The following is a 20,981-nucleotide window of genomic DNA, read 5'->3' as shown; positions in this document are numbered from 1 at the left end:
ATTATGATTCTCACCATGTGCTCCCTCCAATCAGAGCCTCCCAGTAGTGGCGCCCACTATCAATGTAGACGTTCCCCACCACGCCATAGCTGCTCTGGCTGGAGAACCGATCCTGGCTGTGGCCCTTCTTGGATGTGGTTTCGTCCCGCTCCACTGTCAGGTTATCGTGGGACACCTTCAGCTTCTTGTGAGCAGATTTGGGGTCTAGCTTGAAAGGCTGGCCTGGGAGAGGAGAGGGAGGAAAATGAAATATTGATTTTGAAGTGGCAGTGCATTGAGATCTATAACAGGCAACGTTCCTTAAGGTGCAGCCAATTTATTTTCAGTTAATTAAATTTCATATACTGATGGATCTATTTCAAGCAGAGCAGGCGACATAAGAAACCCATTTGGGGTTGCGTGAATGTTTACTTATGGATTTTCCTTATAAAGCTTGATCCTGTATGAAGTGTCATCATCAGCCACTTACTGTTGGTCTTCAGAGTCCCTGGTTCACTGCTTCTGCTTCCCGCCTGGTTAATGGCCTTGACAACAAAGATGTACTTGGTGCCGCTCTGCAGGCCGTGCACCGTGTAGTGGTTCTGCTTGATGTTGGGAACAATCATCCAGCTCTCCAGGGAGTTGCAGAGACCTGGGAGGGGAGGGGGAAGAAGGCGAGACAAGAAGAGAGACACGCAGAAGTGAGGGATTGAAGATATAAAAAATTATCAGCTCAGGTTTTGTTAAAAAAAACTAAACAATAGAGAAAAAAAAAAATTTCGATAGAGAGGGGTGAGGGAGGTGGAGCTGTGTGAATGGACACTGTATCGAATTGCTGGTTGGTGCGAGCCGGAGGCAGCGAGAACAGGTGTGAAAGGGCACATGAGGAAACCATTCACACATCGTTGGCTTCATAGATGCATCGTGCCCTCTCAGCTCCGCATGTGTGTATCTTCTGTGAGTGTTTTATCCCGTGGCACTGAAAGATACACTTCATTCCTTTACTTGAACTGTAAATAATGTAAGAAAAAAAGCATTTTGTTGATGGATGCATCGTACATCTTCTAGTATTTCGTGCAGATTATCAAAAGGCTGAGCAGTTTCAACAGCTTTTAGGTGTTATGATCGATAAAAATGATTTATCATGTGATGAAGGCAATATGACCTTTATATGAACCTGAAAACTTTAAACCATGTTTCTCAGCTTATTCCCCTCTCTACCTCTCCTTTCTTTGGATTCAGGAACAAATTAAAACCAACTAAATGTTTGATTTTCTCCACACAGCCCCAACAATGGCCAAATATACTCCAGGACTGATCCTCTAAATAATGAAGACTTCATGATGAGAGTAAGTTACTACTAATTCAATTCTCGACTTAACCCTTTGGTCAACCAGGGCCTACATTGGTATTCCTGCTTACTGGGATGTAATGTCACTTCAAATGCTTTATATCATTGAACTCTCTACAAACACGGCTAAAAGGTTATGGAAGTTAATAAATGCTAATAAATGATTAGATTAGATGGTGCAAAAAAAGTGAATGCTCAAAATATCATTATTTATTATGTTTCCCCTGGTGCCACCACCCTTTTTTAACGTTTTGCATCACACATATAACGTAATGACATCATCACAAGCGTGCAATCTGATGAATCAAATATCAGGGGCCCCGGCTTTCCTGTACAAATAGAATGGATGGTGTAACTCTCAATTTTATTTATTTTAGATTATTTTAAACAGGATCATGCCAACAACAGTCTCCTGCAGCCAGTCAGGGGCCGCCTGTGGGTAGTCCGATTTCAGACGCTTAAAATAAACACATTATTTAAAATTAGGCATCTTGTAGTTCCAGACTTATCAAACAAAAATAGCAGATAAGGAAGCAAGTTGGTTGCTATCATCTCGACACACATTTCCCTCAGGATATCCAGTTCTGCACTGAACAATTCTGCACGGGAGTTAATAATGTTGCAGTGTTGCTGTTGTTATTACATTAACATTACAAGACTGTTTCCTTGATTCATCTGAATTGGGCCTGAGGGGAGGGGGTGTTTTACGGCACATGACGCAGATGCCGACAGCGACACCTCTGACATTATCGGATGTGAAAACAGCAGGGGAGGAAAATCACAGCATTCTCGGTGAACAGAAGGAGATGGGGGGGAAACGACAGACAGTGTGTAAGCAAGAGAGGAAAGAAAAGGGGGGAAGTAAAGTGTCACATTAGTTTAATAGCTGTCGCCTCTGAGCGTGCTTTGAACTGTAAGGTAATGGAAAGGCAGTGACAAAAGGTGAAGGAATCCCATGGCAGATTGTTGAAAAAGAAGAAAGAAAGGGAAGAAGAAAGAAAGGGAGGAGGATTTTTTGCTGTGGGGTTTGATTCAAGCAGTTTGATTGAAAGAGAGCAGGGGAGCTCGTTTTTAGATGTCCTGACCCCATTTTCTTTCTTGTAGTTGCTGCTCACTCAAGTGTGCTCAACGGTTTTCTGGGTCTTGTGCGTATGTGAGTTTGTGTGTGTGTATGTATCAGCCTATACAGTATGTCTGTTGCTTTTCCACTAGACATTGTGTCACTAAGTGTGTGTCTGCGATGCTGATTCATCCTCGGCTGTCATCTCCTGCTACGACGTGTCACTTTGTCGTGCCACTGAAAACCTTAAACATCTTGCATGTATAGACATCTGTACATCATCTGAGCGTTGCATCTTTTTGCGGAGTGCTCTGCGTTGATTCTCCGCTCCACTATTGTCATATCTCTCCTTCACTCTTCACGAGCTACAGTCATTTGAAGACAACATCTGAGGCTGATAGTAGCATAAATGCAGCAGGGTTCACCTCAGGAGCTTCTATTCCACTGCTGTATCTCAGCTTTTAGATAAGCGCTTCAAACTGTGAGCTGCCGAAGGGGAACTAGTGGGCACCAGTGAGGCAGCGTGATGGCATAGTGCAGATGTCAGGTCTATAAAACAGTCGGTAAGTGTGTGTAACAAATGCACTGGAGGTGTTTATGTGCAGGATGTTGGACAATGGCCAAGGCCAGAGCTAAGATTCTATTTTATAAAGTTTAAGTTCATGAATTCACAACAGGAAAATCCAATTAAGCCTATATATTTTTATATATATTTACTTTATAGTTGTAAATGTGTTTGCATTTGTTCCTTTATGTTTTGTGAATAAGATTCAGTCAAATGTACCTGTGCATGTACAAAATGTTCCAATCACCACCTAGTGGCTGGCTGCAGTACCTGCTTCCTCCATGTTAGTGGATGGGACAATGGGCAAATAGTACTACTAGTGCCATCAATCCATCAAATCTCAAAATATGTGCAACATGTCTGTCTGTTCAGATTTTGAATAGGGAGGTATTTGGTCAATCATGCCCCAAGAAAACGACCGTGGGAGTTGGTGTACTTTGAAAAATGATTCAAAGACACCCACCATCAGTAAGTTTTTAATTGTAGATTTTAAATTGCACACAAATTCCCAGCATGATATGACCCCATCTGCTTTATTGTCGCTCAAGCCCTGGAGATGGCTTTTAGCACTACTGCGATGCTGCATTCCTCGTCCACCTCATTACTTACTAGCGATGTTGGACTGTCCCGTGAAGATGGCATACTGGAGCTCATAGGACACCACTGTGAATTCATCGTCAGATGTCCAGTGGACGGTGATGGTGTCGTAGGAAGCCGTGCACAATTCCTCTCGTATGCACGGAGCACTCGGAGCTGCGCATGAAAAAAAAAAAACATCAACACCATCTCAGGCTCTAATGTCGTATGATTTGTTTGTACACAGCTTGCATATCACGTTACTGATATTCTAAAATGATACCAGGCTCCCAGTTTCTCAGTTGCTTTAACAAACAGTAGCCCCACTTAACCTCATGTGCTCACTGGGCCAAATCCTTGTGAGGAAAGGCTTCATTACCCACAGGATGGAATATGTTCTTTTCACTAGAGTGGTAGGTTGAGCATTAAAAGTAATGCAGGAGGGAAATAATAAAATATAGTTCAAGAACATGGATGAATAAATATCACAATCTTTTTAGCAGAAACTAAAGTGGGGTCTTATGTAAGCAGAGATCCTAAGTTGGCTTACACTTGTTTATTGATTCATGAGCTTTTTATTCTCTTTGTTTTATTCAATGGGAAGATAAATTAAAAACATCCCTTTTGTATTCAACCGGTGGAGCCTCTTGTAGAATAAGTATGGAAAAAGGTAACAAACAAAGATACAAAGGCACAGCTTCAATTGATTTTAAAGCCACTTCCTCTTTCGTTCTGTGTCCGTCACTCTCTCCTCCTCCTGAGCCTTCTGTCATGAGTGGCTGCACCGAGTGGAGTGATTCAGTCTGATTCACTTTGTGAAAAGGCCCTCCAGCAGATCCCTCATGCATCGCACAGTAAATACGAGCCAACCATCCTCACAGACCTTCAAGTCCACCACGCGCGATGCCTTGGTTTTTGTCTCCAGCATGACTCATACAGTGTTGTTTTGATTATGTGACTTTGAAAAGTATCCTCGAGGCTAATTTTGACGTTAAAGTTGCGTCTCATAGAATTAATTTTTTTTCTTTACCCGTGAGGTAATCCAGATTCTCCAGAAGCTTCTTCTCTCTGGTGAAGTCCAGGGCGACGGAGTCGAATGTATCCGTCAGGTGTATCTCAGGGATCAGCACTTGTGTTGATGCAGTTGCCATGGAAACCCTAGATCATTATCAAGCAGAATTGAACAGGCAAATTAAACAGGCTTCCTCTATTTCACTGCAAGTGATAGAACAATAGGTGAAAACCTTTTTTTTAGTAATTAAACATGTAGGTCTATTATGCATATATTCATAATGTGAATTTGAGTTATTAGTGTTTCTGTCTGAAACGTTTGGTTATAGCTCTTGTCGCTTTACCTAGCTTTGTTAGGGGGTGTGCCAGGCTAGCCACTAGGTATAATTATGCAAATTTGGCATTGAAACTTTTTGTTTTTTTTTAACTGAGCAGAACTTTTACATAAACTAAAAACCTATGTAACACACCAGAGGACAGAAAAGCTGCATATCAGCACATAGGTGTTTGTTATTTTCTATAAAGAGGAATTGAGCTCCGAATCTGAATAGAGTCAGCCCATAATTCGTGAGTCTCTGCAGACTCAATTCTGATTGAAAACCTATTTTGTTTGAGGGACTTAAGAATTTTCTTTTAAGTCACTATGTGTTTCTCCTGAGAATGCACATATGGACATTGGGTTAAATTCTAAGCTCAGTAAAAGATGAAATCCATCCCTCCTTGTCTTTGCTGTTGAAAATCCTAAAATTTTGTACATTTTCTTTACCTCTGACTTGAATTAGACCATAGCTTAACAACTGAGAAGCATGAATGTGTCTGACCTCTCGTTGATGCACTTGGCGGTCTGCAGGAAGCGAGCGTGATCTGTCTCTTTCAGCGTCTGGTCGGCCTGTGTGATCAGGGCAGAGGACCTCTCTATGCACTGCTTGCAGTTTGAGATCTGCTGGGCGAGTTTCCGAAGTCTCTGTGTCTGATAAGAATGGCAAATGCAAAGAGAAGCCTGAGAACAGCACTGCTGTAGGAAAGATAAAATCATCAAGCCGAGAGGGCGTGAAAATGCCCTCATCCGGGTTAAGGTGGTGTCGATCATTAAGGATGAAAACATAATCGGAGCTGACGAAAGAGAATGACCCAAAAATATGGGGTTGTACATGCACAGGGAGATGAATGTTAACATTTCTAAGAAACTTATACACGAAAAGGTCAGGTTTGGAGTTGATTGATGCAGACGGTCATGTATTTCTTCATGTTCTCTTAATTGCTATGAACATCTGAGAAATTAAATTGGAGGAAAAGGGCATGAACACATCCATCATGCTTAGCCCAAGTTACAGGGGCTTAAAGCTGATTTCTTCTGGCCTTTGTACTTGTGTCTGGTTGTCTTGTAACTGAAGCCACAGTAAATGAAAAGGAAAAGTTCAAGGTTTACTGATTTTACTGTAAAGCTTCAGGAGGAAGTTGATTTCCAATCAATAAGACACATGAAAAAATGTTTGAACTACATGAATTAAGCTTCTCTCATGTCCGTCCTCGCACTACTTTTTTTTTTTCTAGGCCAGTGTCGGTTTTTTTTCCATTTCCCTTTTGTTAACCACTCAGTTTCACTCCCTCTCCCTTGAGCAGAGATTTTACCAGACAGATTGAGGCCAGCGCCTGGATTGAGGTCAAAGGACATTTCATCATCAGTTTGGCTTGTAAAGAACCAAAACACTGTAATCTCAGTTTAAATCCATTGAAACACACAGTCATCACCACATTTTTAAAAAGGACATAAGGCACACGAAGCAGAGAAACCTGGTCTTGGGAAAAAAAGGCATTTGAATTGTGTTTGATAATAATCTAGCAGTTCCCTAAAAAGCAATTAGTAGAAATATGTTGGCTAAAAAACAAATGTGTGCGTCCTTGCACATTCCTAAAAAACAAAAAACCCTCGTGTGTTCCAAGTCTCAATAGGCACAGTTAAAAAAATCATGTGGGTTTAAAGAACAAGTAAAGACATCCCGTCCATATGCTCTGGGATCTCCTCTTGGCCAGTCTGTCTGTTTTCACTGTGTGTTCAGAATGTGTTGAAAGGTTGGCATTTGAGGCAGCCGAGACGTGGCTGTGATGAAGCATCGACAGAAATTGAGGGCTGGCGTTAGCTTGAAGAGTGTTTACAAAGAGATTCATAGATTTGCAGTCAATCATCTGCAGGAATCCAAACCTTTGGATTATTGGTTTGTACCAACTTTGGTTGCATTTACGAGGAATAGAGAAGTTGACCTGGTTTTTTAGTTGCACCCTGATGATTGTTGTGCTGGAATGTTTGAAATCATATTTCTTCATATATTCTTCATTCTTCACATATTGAGTACATTGTGTAGTTTATGCTGGAAGAACATAATAACAAGTGGCTCCATGTGTAGCTTTGAAATGGACGACTGTTTTCCAAGAATTAGCCAAGAAAACACTACAGGATGTGACTTGCAAGAGTGTTGGCCTCACCTTCCCCTCCTTGATCTTGCTACCAATGATCTGCCTCCTCTGCTGAATGATGTCAATCAGGAGATCGCACTCCTCCATGAGCTTGCCCTCCTGGCGCGACGCGTTCACCTGAGAACCAATTCCCCAGACAGTATTAGATAAATGAAGATGGAGGCTCATCAGGGGTCCCAGGGGGACAGGGTGTCATTTTCACCCATCAGCCGTTCCCTCTAGTCGGGGAGCAAAACACTTGAGGAAGATGAGGCATATTTAGCCATTTTTCCTCCTGCCACCTTGATTGCTGAGTGACAAGTAAAATAAGCAAGAGGATGTGTGATTGTCAGGGGCAGACATGACACTCCAGACACAAGAGCTGAAATCCAACCTTTTCTGCTACATAGAGCATTTCATTTTTCTCTGGAGTATGTGATATATGTTGTATGCAGTGCCTTTAGAAAATCTCACACTTCCCTCTGCTAACAGACCCCACAATTGTGTGAAAGTAGTTGGAATTTGCAGTTAGGAAATTGATATTTTAAACATGATGTTTAAAATAGTTTTACATTTTGTGTTTGTTTTCTCATATATTGAACATTCACACATAGAAACTAGCTCATGTGTTGATATACCAGCTAACAAACAGTAAGTTTTTATCTAGATTGACCTAAAAAATAAAACCTTTACAGTTAAACATTACTACAACTCTGGGGACATAGGTCAAACTGTGGCCTTTACAGACTCCAAGAACACAAAGGCGAGGGTTTGTCCTATCTTTCCTTTCTGTGGTTGTAGTTTCCAAAGTTGTGTTATTATTTAATTTAGCTGCAAGGTGTTTGGGAAACTGCAGTTGGTGTCGTTGATTACACTCAGGGTCCTTAGGAGAGAAATGGCATCCGGCTCCACTCGCTGAGTTATTTGATTCACTTTGCGGTTGGATCCTTTACAGTCCCAGCAGGCCATAAAAGTTGTTCAAGTCCAATTATAAGACTGTAGGTCCGAACAGAATGTGCAATTTCTCATTGTGGCCATTTCCTTGCGGTCCTTTCAGCACTTTATAAAGTGTTTTCTTGCTGCGGAAAGCGATAGCATGGGGAGCAATGAAAGGGGAAGTCTGCAGCGAGTGTTGCCAAGCAAAAAAGACTGCGCAGTTAATCACACGCACGCACAGAAAAGACGCACACACTCACGCTGACAGGGGTGTTAATAATGACATCATCTCGAGTCATTTGCCTTTCTGCCACAGAGCCAAACTAGACTCCCTCAGTATCCTCCAGGTCCCTGCCTGAACAGCCTTTATGTGATTTTCTTTCTGGCACGACGTTGCCAACAGAAACAGTTTGCCACCTGGATCACATCTCAGTGCTGATGTGAGATGTGCTGAGCTCAGAATGTGAGCAGAGCAGAGCTGCATGTGCATCTGTCTCCTCAACACCGCTAATTGGTTTCTTCTTCATTGCTGTAGCAGACTTCCCTTTTCCTCTGTGAAAAGTGTGTATACTATATATATATATATATATATATATATATATATATATTTGTATAGTATCTCGTCAATTTGTTTACATATACGAATATAAAGACATCTGCTGTGCTGTTTAATGTGTTTCCAACAACTTCAGTTAAATTAAAATCAACTTGTTTTGCATATTTAGTTTTCTTGGTTTTTTAGTTTCCATCAAAGCTCTAAATGTACTTTGTCTGTGTTGACGTCAACGACTCAATGTGACGAAAGGCGACATGCCCAGATATTGTTCATTTGTCTGGAACAGCTACCCACAAGGCAACAGAGACTCACACATATTGTCATATTCACACATGCGCATTCACGCGTTTTTGTGAATATGACACATGCACGCTAAGGTTGATCCTCGCCAAATTCAAGCATAACAGCGATGACATACAATCAAATATTGGAATGAAGACATTTTGTGGCCCCTTACATAACACACACACACACACACACACACATGCACAGTGACCACAGTACATCATGTGCCGTGTAAATATTTGGAGCATCTAGTGACTGTGGGCAGAGCCTTCTGGAGCTTATGATCAGTGTGACAGATTGCGCCCTGACTGGGACATCCGGTGAATCACACACACATGCCCCCGTGCCCACACACTTTGACGAAACTTTCTGCAGGGAACGTGAGTTCAAACTTAAGAGGCCTGATATATTCCCCATCAGTCCAACATGACGTAAGTGCAGCAACACGCAAAAGTCATCACAGGTGTTTATTTAGCTTTTAGGCAATGCAGTGCAGGATCATTAACTTGCATTGGAACTAGATGTGGCGCCACTGATGAAGATTGGTGTCTCTGCCATTTTAAATGGAAGAAATAAAAAAGCTTTTTCAATTTCAATAGATTTGTATCACACATCTCACACAGAGTCTCAAAGATATCAGGGAACCTCAGCAGCCATCTCCAGAGAGGCTTTGGAATAGATTAGTGTGATTTGAAATATTCAGAAAGCTGCATCAACAGCACGCCAAGCTGCCTGTGCAGTGCTTTTCCTTATTTATTTAGCTCTGTATTTTAGCTCTGTCACATCCTTATTTTGGCTCAGTTCAAAGTATTTTCTTCCAATCGTCTCCTTGTGCAGTCTGACTTTTCCCACCTATAGACAACGTGCTATCACAGTTCGCTCCACATGCTTGGTGTCAGGCTTTAGAGGGTGTTGTGAAACCGTACTATAAGTATAGCCATAAGGCACGAGGGAAAAAAATAGGTCATGCTTTTTATATTCGCACTCCATCTGTGCATCATTTATTCACCTCTGATTTTAAGAGGAGAGTCTGGAATTTTTTTCTTTTGTGATAATAGAAAGAAAATCATTGGAATGCTGTGGCTCACAGAAAAACAACAACATAAAATCTCCTCAATAAATCACAATCCTCTTTCCCTTGCAGCATGTGAAGGTTTTGCGAGGCAGAGAGCAGGTTCTCCATTATTTCTGAACAAAGATGTCAGTGCTTTTTAACCCTGTGGCGTTGCTTTATTTAAAGCTCCTTAGTGGGCTAGTGTAACATGAACAGGCAGGCTTAGCACAGATTTGCCTTATGTAGCCGACAGAATACGCACACATGTACAAACTTCATTATCCTGATCACTGAGTTATTACAAAAACAACTCAGATGCTGCTCATGTAATAATGAAACTGAGAAAAGAAGTTAACCTTAATTTGTGCACATTTAAGGATATAATGCACATTTTCACATAAATGTAAAATAATTTATATAAAATCAATGCTTGATCAAGATCTGATGTTTGGCATGAAAAAAGGATATGAGGGAAACTAATTATTTTAGCATTAGTATAATATTTTATGTAATAGTTAATAGTTTCCTTTTGTTTATGTACAGAAATGATAAAATGATGCCCAGTGACGTCTTTAAATATTTCAATCACAAGTTGAAAAGCTATTTTTTACTATACATGAATAATATTGTATATTCAAAGTAATAATTAATAAAAAACGAGCAAATCTGAATGTGTAATAGTCACATTTACTTAATAAATCCCTTAAATGAGTATTGACATAGTATTGCTTACTATTCAGGTGTAAAATACAATATGTTTTAAAACAGTATTCTCATACTAGTCAATTAAATTGTATTTGTAAAGCACCAAATCATAATATACATTATTTCAAGGCACTTTACCAAAAAGATCAAGAACTTAAAATCGTATTATTACTATCCAGCCCCGTTTAGCAACATGCTAAGCTAAGGACACTGATATTAATCTCTGAGTCATGCTACACATAATATCGCGGATGAGTCTTTAGTGAAAGGGAAATCAATAGATCTAAACTCATCAAATACCAGATTCAACATTCACAAAAATAGCAGTATTATGTTATGTTTTTACTTTGCGTCACTACAATAAAATGTAAAGATCTGGAACAATTTATGTGGTGATCTCAGAGGACCACTGGGACTCACCTCTACATGTTGACATGTCTGGATCAGTTTCCCCATAAGTGACTCCAACTCGTTGTTCCTCTTGATCAAATTACTCAGGTTGGAATCCAGCGCTTGCTGCAGCACAAAAAGAAAAAACACAAGGACAACAAAGGGAATGAATGAAACAAATAAAAGTCATAAAGGCAAAGAAACAGAAATGGATCGCAGAGCGGGTGAATCAAAGGTGGATAGAAAATCCAGCACATCTTTCCCCTTAGGTTTATCTTCTAACACGAGGCAGAGACATTGTAAAACAACCTCAGGTGCTACATCAGAAAACACAAAAAGTTGTAAAACAAGTGGAACAACTACACATTAAAAAAAAAGGCAAAAGAAAATGAGAGGAAAAATGTTTGCTACTCTTAGGTAAAACTACACTGATGAATCAAAGTGAAGCCATGTTTTCCCTCAGCTCCTCTTCTGTAACATCCCTCAAGAGTTCCACGTTATTCCTCCAGCTCTCCGAAGCAGTGTGTTTAGGGTCCACATACCTCTGAGCGCGGGTGATACCCCTCATCCCTGTACTGCCTCCTCATCCTGCCCTGTCCGAGCCTCCGACAGAGAAGCCTACACTAGGAGAGGATGTGACTGGGAGAGCCACTCCACTGAGCACCAAGCCATGCGCAAACCCGGCCAAGCGGCAAATTAGGCATCAAAAGCTTTTCCCTACAAGAGCATGCAGCAGCGCTCTTGGCTAACGAACCGCCAAACAGGTGACAGCACGTCAGCTCTGTCCCATAACGCTCCTCCCTGTCTTCTCTTTTCTTTCCTCCCCCTTTCCCCCCTTTTTTTCCCTCATCCGCTCGGGCACAAGCTGTCTCCTTTATTTCTAAGACCATCATATTATTGCCAAACGGAGCGTGCTTAAGCCGCTCTGATGGCAGGACGACTCCACTGTCCCGCTCAAAACCGTATTCCAGATGAATTTTAAGCTCAGACTCGCTGAGCGCTGAGATATGTCTCAAAAATGGTTGCCTAGTTGCACCAGAGCAGCGGGGCCCGGGACGTCATAATGTCAGAGATAGTTTAGCTGGGACACAGGTATATGAATTGGTTTTGCATTTGGGTAAATCCTTTAAAATGCAATTTCAAAATGAAGAAAGCCAACTATTGAGATAAGCTCACTTTGCTTAACCTGCAACCACTTTTTGGAAGCAGCATGGTAAACAAAACCATGTTTGTTGTGCTACAGATGAACAAGGAGTTACAATATTGAATAACCAACAACAGTAAACACAGATAGAGATGGTGGGATTTGTGTGTGTGTGTGCGTGTGTAGTGGCACTGGGGGGCTTAATGGATGGCCTTAATACGGCGGCGACACACAAAAGCAGCACAAAGGTCTGCGCGGAGAGAGAGGAATATGACGCTGTCATCGTATTATCATCCGCAGAGATAAAAATAAACTAAACCTCTTAAAGGTTGATGATGAGGACAAGAGTCACAACAGCAAGTCAGAGTCACGTGCAGGTCGGTGTGTGCAGCAAAATGCATGCATGCATAAATGAAAAGAAAAAATAACGTGTAATTATATCTGCATACCAACATACAAACTTTACATGTCTGCATGCATGTAAACACACTGCGACATGTACACAAGGGAGAATTTAAAAAAATGAAACCTGCTGTGGGTCTCTGTGTGTGTGTGTGTGTGTGCTACCTTTATTCAATATTTATCCTGTGGATTAGGATTTTATATACAAGTTTAAAGGTCACTTCCACATGTACATATATTGTATGAGAGGCCGTAAGCAGAGTTTAGCTGAATCAATCTCCCCATGAACCAACATTAATTAAAGGAGATAAAATTAGCTGCAATTGAAAATGTTAAGTCATTAAATAAGGTAATAAGATGTACAGCGTATAAAATATTGTCTTAAACCTAAGGACAGGATGAGTCATCAGCTTCTTAACTGAAGGAAGTTGAGGGGAGAGTAATTTGGAGCCTGACGATAAAGAGCCTTTAGAGATTTAAATACTTAAAATGTATCATAAGTGAAATGGGGAAACGAGCGTAGCAGGGCAGAAATAAGAGTAATGTGGTGTCTTGTCTTTGTTTTAGTTAAGTGTGGGAGCTGCTTTCGGCTAAAATGTCCACAAAAGTACATTAAACCTTCACAGAGAAAACTCTCCTCAAAGAGGAGCAGTGTTGTGAGGCCACTTGCAATGTAAATACACTTCTAAAAATAAGATTTATTTTGCAAAGTGTGATTAGCTCAAAGAGTCAAAGCCTTTTTTGGACTCTGTGTTTTTGTTTTTCTTTCAAAAGGAAAGATGGCTCCGCAGCATCTGCTCTTAATCAGTGGGAGGCTGACTCAGATCCTCGCATAGCTTCTCCTTAGATCACCCAACAAGAATCCGCTCTTTGAAATCCAACTTTGCATATGTTTCATCGGCTAATGTCGTCTTTTTCGTCTTAAAAATAAAAGATGCATGGTTCCATACTCCAAACTATAAAGTCATGTTTGTTGTTATCCCCCTTTGTTGGTATTTTGCTCCTTATTTACGTCAATGAGCTAAACCCCTTATTGTACATATGAGAGCGGATAAAATCACCTCGAAGCAGTGGTAATAAGCGAGGGGATCTCTCTCTCTCACACACACATACACACACACACACACACACACACAGGTAGGCAGCTGAACTTCAGATGAGCAACTTCTTTTCAAGATTTGCTGTGACACTGAGCAGGATTGTGCTCACAGGGATTGTCGCTCCACCGACAGAATTGCACTCCGTTCTTCACCTCGTTGATTATATATACACAAGCGTGTATGTGTGGGTGTGTGTGTTAGGGTGAAACCTTAGTCACACAGCTCAAGTCAGAATCTTGTGTGAGAGAACAAAGGTGCAGACCCAAGCAGCAAGTTATATATTAAAGCCGCCATAGCGAGACAGACAAAGAGAGGATTCATCATTTATTTGTTTACTGCGCTTTACTGTGTGTCCACAATCATCCACACTGTGTTTACGTCTCAATGCTGAGTCATCATTGCGTCGGGCGGTGTGTATTTGATGGAGGGCGGCGGTGTCTTTGCCCAACACACAGCTTTTCTCCTCCGTAAATTGGAAACAATGTTTGTGTGTGTCTGAAAACACAATCAGACGACTGCTGCAGAAACAAGGAGTCAAAAGCAAAGCACAGCGGAGGGAAAAAGAAACGATAACACAACAGGGAAGGGACACTGCACCGGAGGGGGGGGTTTGGAAAGGATGGAGGGATGGAGTGTGCGTGATTGTGTTTTAGAGACAACGGAGGCCTCGAGCAAAGGGAACGCTCTGTACAGACTGTAAGAAAGTAGATGCAGCTGCGAAGTGCACTGTAAATTCTAAAGTAATGGCTTTCATTTAAAGAGAGAGAGAGTTTGTTGAGAGAGAGCCTGGTTGTTTTCTTTTCGGAGGACTATAGAAGGTGGTTTCGCTTCAGAGAAACCAAAACTGACGGCGCATTCAGGGGATCCCCATCAGCGTGTAAAAACCAATACATCCAGAAAATGATGGTTCACCTTAGTTCGTGCAGTAAAGTTAACATAACATAAAGTTGACATAACTCCCAGCTTGTTTTACAACCGGATCACAGAAAGAAAACCCACACCAGTAGACAACAGTCACATTTATGAGGGCTCGGAACTGGGAATCAAACCTTCAGTGTGATTTCAGAAGATTGCGGATTCTGGAAAAGAATCTGGTGGGAGTGTTTCCTTTAGTTGTTCCAGTGTTTGATGGAATAATGCTTTTGCCAAACTCTTCCCCGAAAATAACACAGACCTGCACTTCAAGCTCCAGAGAAGCCTCCTTCTCTCACTCTCTGGACACTAGTCATGCTGTCCTCTACTGTCTGGCTATACACACCATGTTTTATTATTATTATAGTTATTATTATTACTATTACTACATACAATAGTATATAAATATGAGATTTTCATATTCATGTAGCATTGACAGCAAGTTTCTACCTTGTTTCCATATTCTCCACTCATGATGCATTGTTTTATTCTCAGAACATTGCCATATCACCTTTAAGACAACGATATGTTAGATTAGAGTCTACAGCTTGTTTCTGCTGCCTCTAAGTGTCCAGTCACATCTGTGGAGCACCTCTGATTAGCATTGATAGATGTGATGTCACAGTGTACTTAACCAACCTAAAGTACAACTTGTTCATCACTTCCTGGAGTTTGGAAAAACAAGTTTTTTAGTTGGTGTCGCACTTTAATGAGTCATTTTAAGTGAAGATTGACAAAGTCGAGGATGTAATCTTTAACGGCATGGCTAATATAAATGGAGGGACTGAGGGAATAAGTGTGTTCATATTATAAGTGATGAATGAGGCTGCCGGAGGACATATAAGGTAAATATTTAACTTATCGGCGAGGCTGTGAATCAAAGGTGATGGTTGGTGTCTGGTCATGTTTTATCGCGCACATTGGTACATGACAACCCAAAGTATGTTGTTTCCACACCAAAGGACAGCTGATTAAAGCAAATGGATTACTGCATAAACACGACAAACCATGTGATTTGAAACTAAAGCTGACACACACACACACACACACACACACACACACACACACGCACACACACACTCACACTCACTCACTCACTCGGTGGCTCCCATCTTTTATCCTCAAGGTCCTTACTCCTCAGACCCAGAGCCAAGGACTTTAAAAACTATTTCCAACCCCCTTCTCCGTCAATTTCCTGTGACGGGGGTAATTTTATCTCTGAAAAAGGATGGGTGTTCCCACAATAACCTCCATGGCTCTTATCAGACACACCACCACTGCCACTGAAAAAAGGAAACTATTCCAATCATCTGATATTCTTCTTCTTTTCCTTTTTTTCTCTCAAGTGGGGATATCTCAAATTCCAGCAGACCAAAGCAAAAAAAAAAAAAAGTGATATGACCAGAAGAGTTTTCAACTGGTCAGAAACCCTCAAATGTGAGTGAAACAGGAAAAAGGAAATCAAATCAAAACAAATTCAACCCTAGCTTTACATGACAATGAGGCTTCCGTGCCTTTGCAGCTCCTCCTCTGTTTAGCTCCCTAAAAGTTTTCTGTCTTCATGAATAAAAAATTAAAATGTGTTGTTGCCTGAATATTGCATGGCAGTCAGGTTCTTTCCTGTGGTAATTAGCTCAGAACGCGACCTCAATTTATCTTCTTCCCTGTTTCTATAACAAGTTCAAAACTGTGACAAAATCCAGAAAAAAGTCACATTATGTACAATTATTTAAACTGGTGGATTATTTCAATTAAAACTGACACTTTACTGGACTTGTTCTTTGTCCAACGGCTATAAAACTACATTAATTGTTAACATGGGCCTTGCGTTACACAATCATAATTGAACATGACTGTTGTCAAGAGTAGTTTGCAGCTTGTGTTTTTACCGCGTGCTTTTACTTAATGTGTGGCATGAAGCGAATTTTTTTTAAAAAACGGAAAATGTGCCTCGTGAATAAAAGTGGAGCGAACTGACATGTACAGAACTCGGCTAACTCAGAAACAGAATTCAGCCCGAGGCGGAGAACCCTTAAAGCTTCACTGTAACTGAAGATACAGGAAAGAGCGAATAAAAACTGGCAGTATTAAATGTAGTTAGGTCAAATCTAATTGATGTTTAATGTATAATTTAAAGTAAGCTTTTCATCCTGAAAATGAAGTCATGTTCGTGAGAACAGCACATCACGACCACAGCTCTGTGGTCAACAAATCTCTGTCCTTTAAGTGTTAATCACACATTTAATATCTTCTTAGGTATTAGGAAGCTGTAATATACATTTCTAGACATTTTGTTTAACATATGAACCAATTAATCAATCAAATAATCAATTAATCAACAAGGAAAGTACTTTTCTATATATTAAATAATTGTATTTATCAAAAGTCGAATAAATAAACTCCAACTCTGAAGTATATCTATTTTTTTAGTACCATATCCATCCTGAGCAGTGACTAATAGGTAACCACTCTTTTATTTTACAGCATTGGTTCTTACAATTTATTGGTTGTGTCAATTTATTTTATAAATTTGCACTAATTTCAGAAGAAGCACCTCCATTGTTGTACTGCTCTCTTTTGTACAATGACAACACAGGTATTTCAATCTATTCTATTCTAGTCGTCTCTCTAGGTCAGATTCTCGATTGCAAATATCACAAGAAAAAAAAGCCAGGCTGTGCCAAACCCTTACAATAGAACCGTATGTAGTCTTGACATTTCCTTTTAAATATCAAAAAGTCACATGTTGCACATGTTCCTTTCCCCTATACTGTGAGTCTTTGACATCTGGACCAGCGGGGTATGAACCCACCGTTTATATCTAACTCATGCTATGTGTCATCTGGCGGACGCGGTGGAACAGGTGGTCAAATCCCCTCTAACATTTGTCAAGAAATGGCACATGTGCTTTCTGTGTGTAACACAGGAAGTTCTGTGCGTCTGTCTTCAGATTAGTGTATGGATAGAGGGCTAATGTGTGTGTGTGTTGTAGAAACGTTAATGAAGCGGTCACATGTGCACCGTTTACCCATCTGCGCTAAATACCCTCAGAGTATCATGACTGAGGTCAAAGAGCAGCACATGGTTCATCCATTCTGTCTCTTTCTTTTCCTTCCGAGCATGTTCTGACCCTGAAGACATGAACCGGACATTTTCCAGAGGTTGTCCGTATGAAGATTTCAATATGTAGTTTTAGTCAGTCAAGGTTCAAAGAAACCAAAGATGCCTTTGGGGAAGAAAGGTTTCATTTACTTAGCATCCCTATAAGAGCTCTGAATGCATCTCTAATTATTTTCAGCAGAATAATTACATCTTTTCTTCCAGTTTCTTTATGTTCAACAGCGTGTGCACAAAATCCTCAGGCACATAATTTCAATTAAACCTATAGAGTTTAACAAAGTGTAAATCACACGCAGCCTGCAACTGTGCTTCATGTGTTCAGCCTCTCATGCAACTTTCAAGGATGTTTCTTGAGGTGGGGACACGTGTGCTGCACGAGTAATACACAAACTAGGATTTCTAGTTTGTGCAGTAAAAGAGCGTCTTCCATATTTTATGCAGACAGGTAATATGTGGTAACCTGTGAGCATGACACACCAAGAATAAATCCGCTCCTACATAGTTATTTCCATAATTAGCCTGTATGATAAATGCTGACCCGTGCCATCCTGCGTTGTCTCTGCGGATGAATGGAGGGAGAGGGAGGGCAGGAGATAAGCACGATAATTAGAAACAGAGACGTGATAATTAGACGATGCACCGACCTGTAACTTTCCTGCTAATTATTCTTCTCTGCTCAAATGTGCTGAAACACGCAAGGTGAGACGGTTTAAAGGCACGAAGCGACTGGGAAGACAAAGGCAGTCAAGACCATCAATCTAAGGCAAACGGTGCCAACCAGCAGAGGGCATGTAGTAATAGATGGGACAGTGCATTAGTGTCTAGATTTAGATTTAAGATGATCCCAGGGGGATAATGAGAAATGTGTGAGAAGATTTTTATTTCTCTATAAAAACAAATAATTACTGGAGTAGTATACGATACAGCTGCTAGTTCCATATAGAGCACTTATGTTCCAGTAACAACAGAATCAGCCCTTTTTTTTTTTTTTTTCTTTCCGTATCCATACCTGTGATTCGGTTTCTACCATTAAATCACTCCTCTCTGAGGACCTATTACAAACTCCTTCACACTTGAACATGTGTTTCAAACCTTTGTTTGTCGCGCCATGGCATTTCATTTAACAAGGTGCAATCACACATTCAGTTAATTATTGCTGGAAATGCACCCTGGGTAAACAACACGTCGTGATCCGTGAGAATATCAGTATAGTGAAACTATTGTGTCAGACAATCAGCATGTTTTATATTTTTTACCCAAATGGTCGAGTTGCACCTCAATAAATCTGCTGGACAAATATTGTTTTTGTGAAACCAACAGTCCAAAAGCCATATTCCATTTACAGTGATATAAAAGAGAGAATAGCAGAAAATCCACACTCCTGAGAAGCTGAAATAAAATTTAATTTTTTTTATTACAATTAATTGATAATCAAAAAAATTGAAGATACATTTTCTATCACTATGCAAAATATTTAAACTTTGGTAAGTCTTAAGTGTCACTGGAAATAATCCTCTGGCTGAAACACTTCAAGGTAAGATAAGATTATACTCTATTTACTTTATTAGTCCCACAATGACTAATTGACATTGATAAAGGCAATAATAGTGAATGTGCAATATAAACAAAAGGCAATATAACTGTATGAATAGAGTAGAAATAATATCTTCATTCTAAACAGAATATATATGAGCAAGTTATTTATTGGCAATTAGTATATCTTTTAAAAATCATTAAACATGCAATTTTAAATGAGTTTTTAATTACGATATGTTTTAAATTAACTGGGTGTATATTTAGCTTGAAATGTCTGTCTTAAGTCAGTGTTTTTCTCTTTTTTTTTCCGTATCACAAGTTTCCCCAGCTTTACTGTAAGACATATAAGTCAGTGTATGAAAACGGGCTGATTATTAGATTGCTAGCAGCATCCTGTGGACATTACAGGTATTATTTTCATCCCTTCACACTCCGGGGTAACGTACACATACGCCATACCCACATACACACACATTTACTGCCTCTACAGCCATTACGAGCATATTCTCATAGCCACGCTCAATTAAGCCCACCTACACCCGGCAGGCAATTGTCTCTCATTAACCTTCAACCTCATTGAAGACGCCATGCCTCGTCACTAATGACACTCCCCATATTCACTGTGAACACATGCCTCCGAAAACCCCCCGGGCACACTGGCATGGTGTAGTGATTAGGCTAATTGCTTAATTATTCAGGAGAGATAATAAGTCAGCGTGAGATGATACAAATCTCACTTGATAATTGAGTTAGATACCTGGGTGAAGATAATGGGAAATATCACACTGCAGAGCGGAACAAAATTAAAGTTTAAAATTCATTATTCTGCGTGTGTTAGATAAAGGATGGGTTGAATCTCGAAATCGTATCCGTCATCAAAACTAATCTGACTTGGTTTTAATAGGAGAAAGTGGTTGTGTTTACAGAATTCAAGGCCAAATTATGAAATAATCAAATAAAACTTCTGCCCTTACCTTGAGTTTTTCATAGCGGTCACTTAGTGCTGCCACCTGGTGGTCCCTGTGCCGTCCGACCAGTTTGCACAGCGAGCAGATGAGCTGATCGTCAGTGACACAGTACATGTTCACCTTCTCCTCCTCGTGCTCCAGACACTGGAGCCCTCTGAGGTGGGAGTCTGGCATGGGCTCAATGAGCCGGTGGCCCGTGAACGGCTTCTTGTTGGGGTGCGTCGCTCTAAGGCATTCCTCGCAGTACGACACCTCACACGTCACGCACGTCTTTACGGCGTCCTGCGGTGGGTCCTGCTCGCAGAACTGGCATTGGACCGGTTCAGGCGGCGTGCCTGGGCTGGACATGGCGGCGCTGATGGGGACCAGTGCCAACCGGTTGCTTCCCTCCTCGCTGGGAGAGTTGGGCCCGCTGTGGGGCGCAGGCAGTGGAAGCGGTAGAGGGAGCCCAGCTGAGGATGAGGCCCGCTGAACTCGATCAATAATATTCTGCAAGGTCACGTTTCTCTTAAGGCCTTCTAATCCACGCTCAGGACTCAGAGAAATAACATAGCGACAGGTAGGGCACTGGAAGGCGCCGATGCTCTGAACAGATTCGTTGGTGGCGCAGTGGGAGACCAGGATGCGGTGGGCGCAGCCGAAGCAGAGGCTGTGTGCGCAGGGGAGCAGAAGTGGGTCTTCAAAAAGCTCCAGGCAGATTGGACAGGTCAGCTCTGACTCCAGAGTGTCCATTCTGCTCAGAGGAGGCCAGGCGGGACCAGACGCGGCGTCAGCGAAATCCAGAGGGGCTGCTCAGCTGTCTGCGGGCCAGAGACAGAGAGATAGTCGATGGGAAGAGGAGAAAGAGAGGAGGGGAAAAAAAGGAAAAAGAAAGCAA

General features: G+C 41.1%; 1 protein-coding gene and 1 long non-coding RNA gene across 3 annotated transcripts in view; one reads left to right on the top strand and one right to left on the bottom strand.

Annotated features, from left to right (window-relative positions):
* The window catches only part of LOC138406935 (uncharacterized), a 56,919-nt gene extending 43,576 nt beyond the window's left edge, over positions 1-13,343 (top strand). Inside the window, exons 3-4 of the long non-coding RNA XR_011240279.1 lie at positions 1,265-1,328; positions 13,243-13,343. This is a non-coding gene — a long non-coding RNA (uncharacterized lncRNA). The remainder of the gene's footprint in view (positions 1-1,264; positions 1,329-13,242) is intronic.
* LOC109638900 (E3 ubiquitin-protein ligase Midline-1-like) overlaps positions 1-20,981 on the bottom strand; it is a 51,107-nt gene that overhangs the window by 2,265 nt on the left and 27,861 nt on the right. For both annotated transcript variants that reach the window (XM_069520464.1, XM_020102083.2), the window contains exons 2-9: positions 20,111-20,904; positions 10,953-11,048; positions 7,027-7,134; positions 5,364-5,512; positions 4,562-4,689; positions 3,565-3,708; positions 470-631; positions 15-222 (exon numbers count right to left, since the gene is read on the bottom strand). In XM_069520464.1, the coding sequence (XP_069376565.1) occupies positions 15-222; positions 470-631; positions 3,565-3,708; positions 4,562-4,689; positions 5,364-5,512; positions 7,027-7,134; positions 10,953-11,048; positions 20,111-20,836 (1,721 nt within the window). In that variant the 5' untranslated portion in view covers positions 20,837-20,904. The remainder of the gene's footprint in view (positions 1-14; positions 223-469; positions 632-3,564; positions 3,709-4,561; positions 4,690-5,363; positions 5,513-7,026; positions 7,135-10,952; positions 11,049-20,110; positions 20,905-20,981) is intronic.

The sequence above is a fragment of the Paralichthys olivaceus genome, chromosome 24, assembly GCF_024713975.1.
Source record: "Paralichthys olivaceus isolate ysfri-2021 chromosome 24, ASM2471397v2, whole genome shotgun sequence".
Taxonomy (NCBI): domain Eukaryota; kingdom Metazoa; phylum Chordata; class Actinopteri; order Pleuronectiformes; family Paralichthyidae; genus Paralichthys; species Paralichthys olivaceus.
The sequence above is the reverse complement of the archived record's forward strand: the minus strand, read 5'-3'. Positions and strand labels throughout refer to the sequence as shown.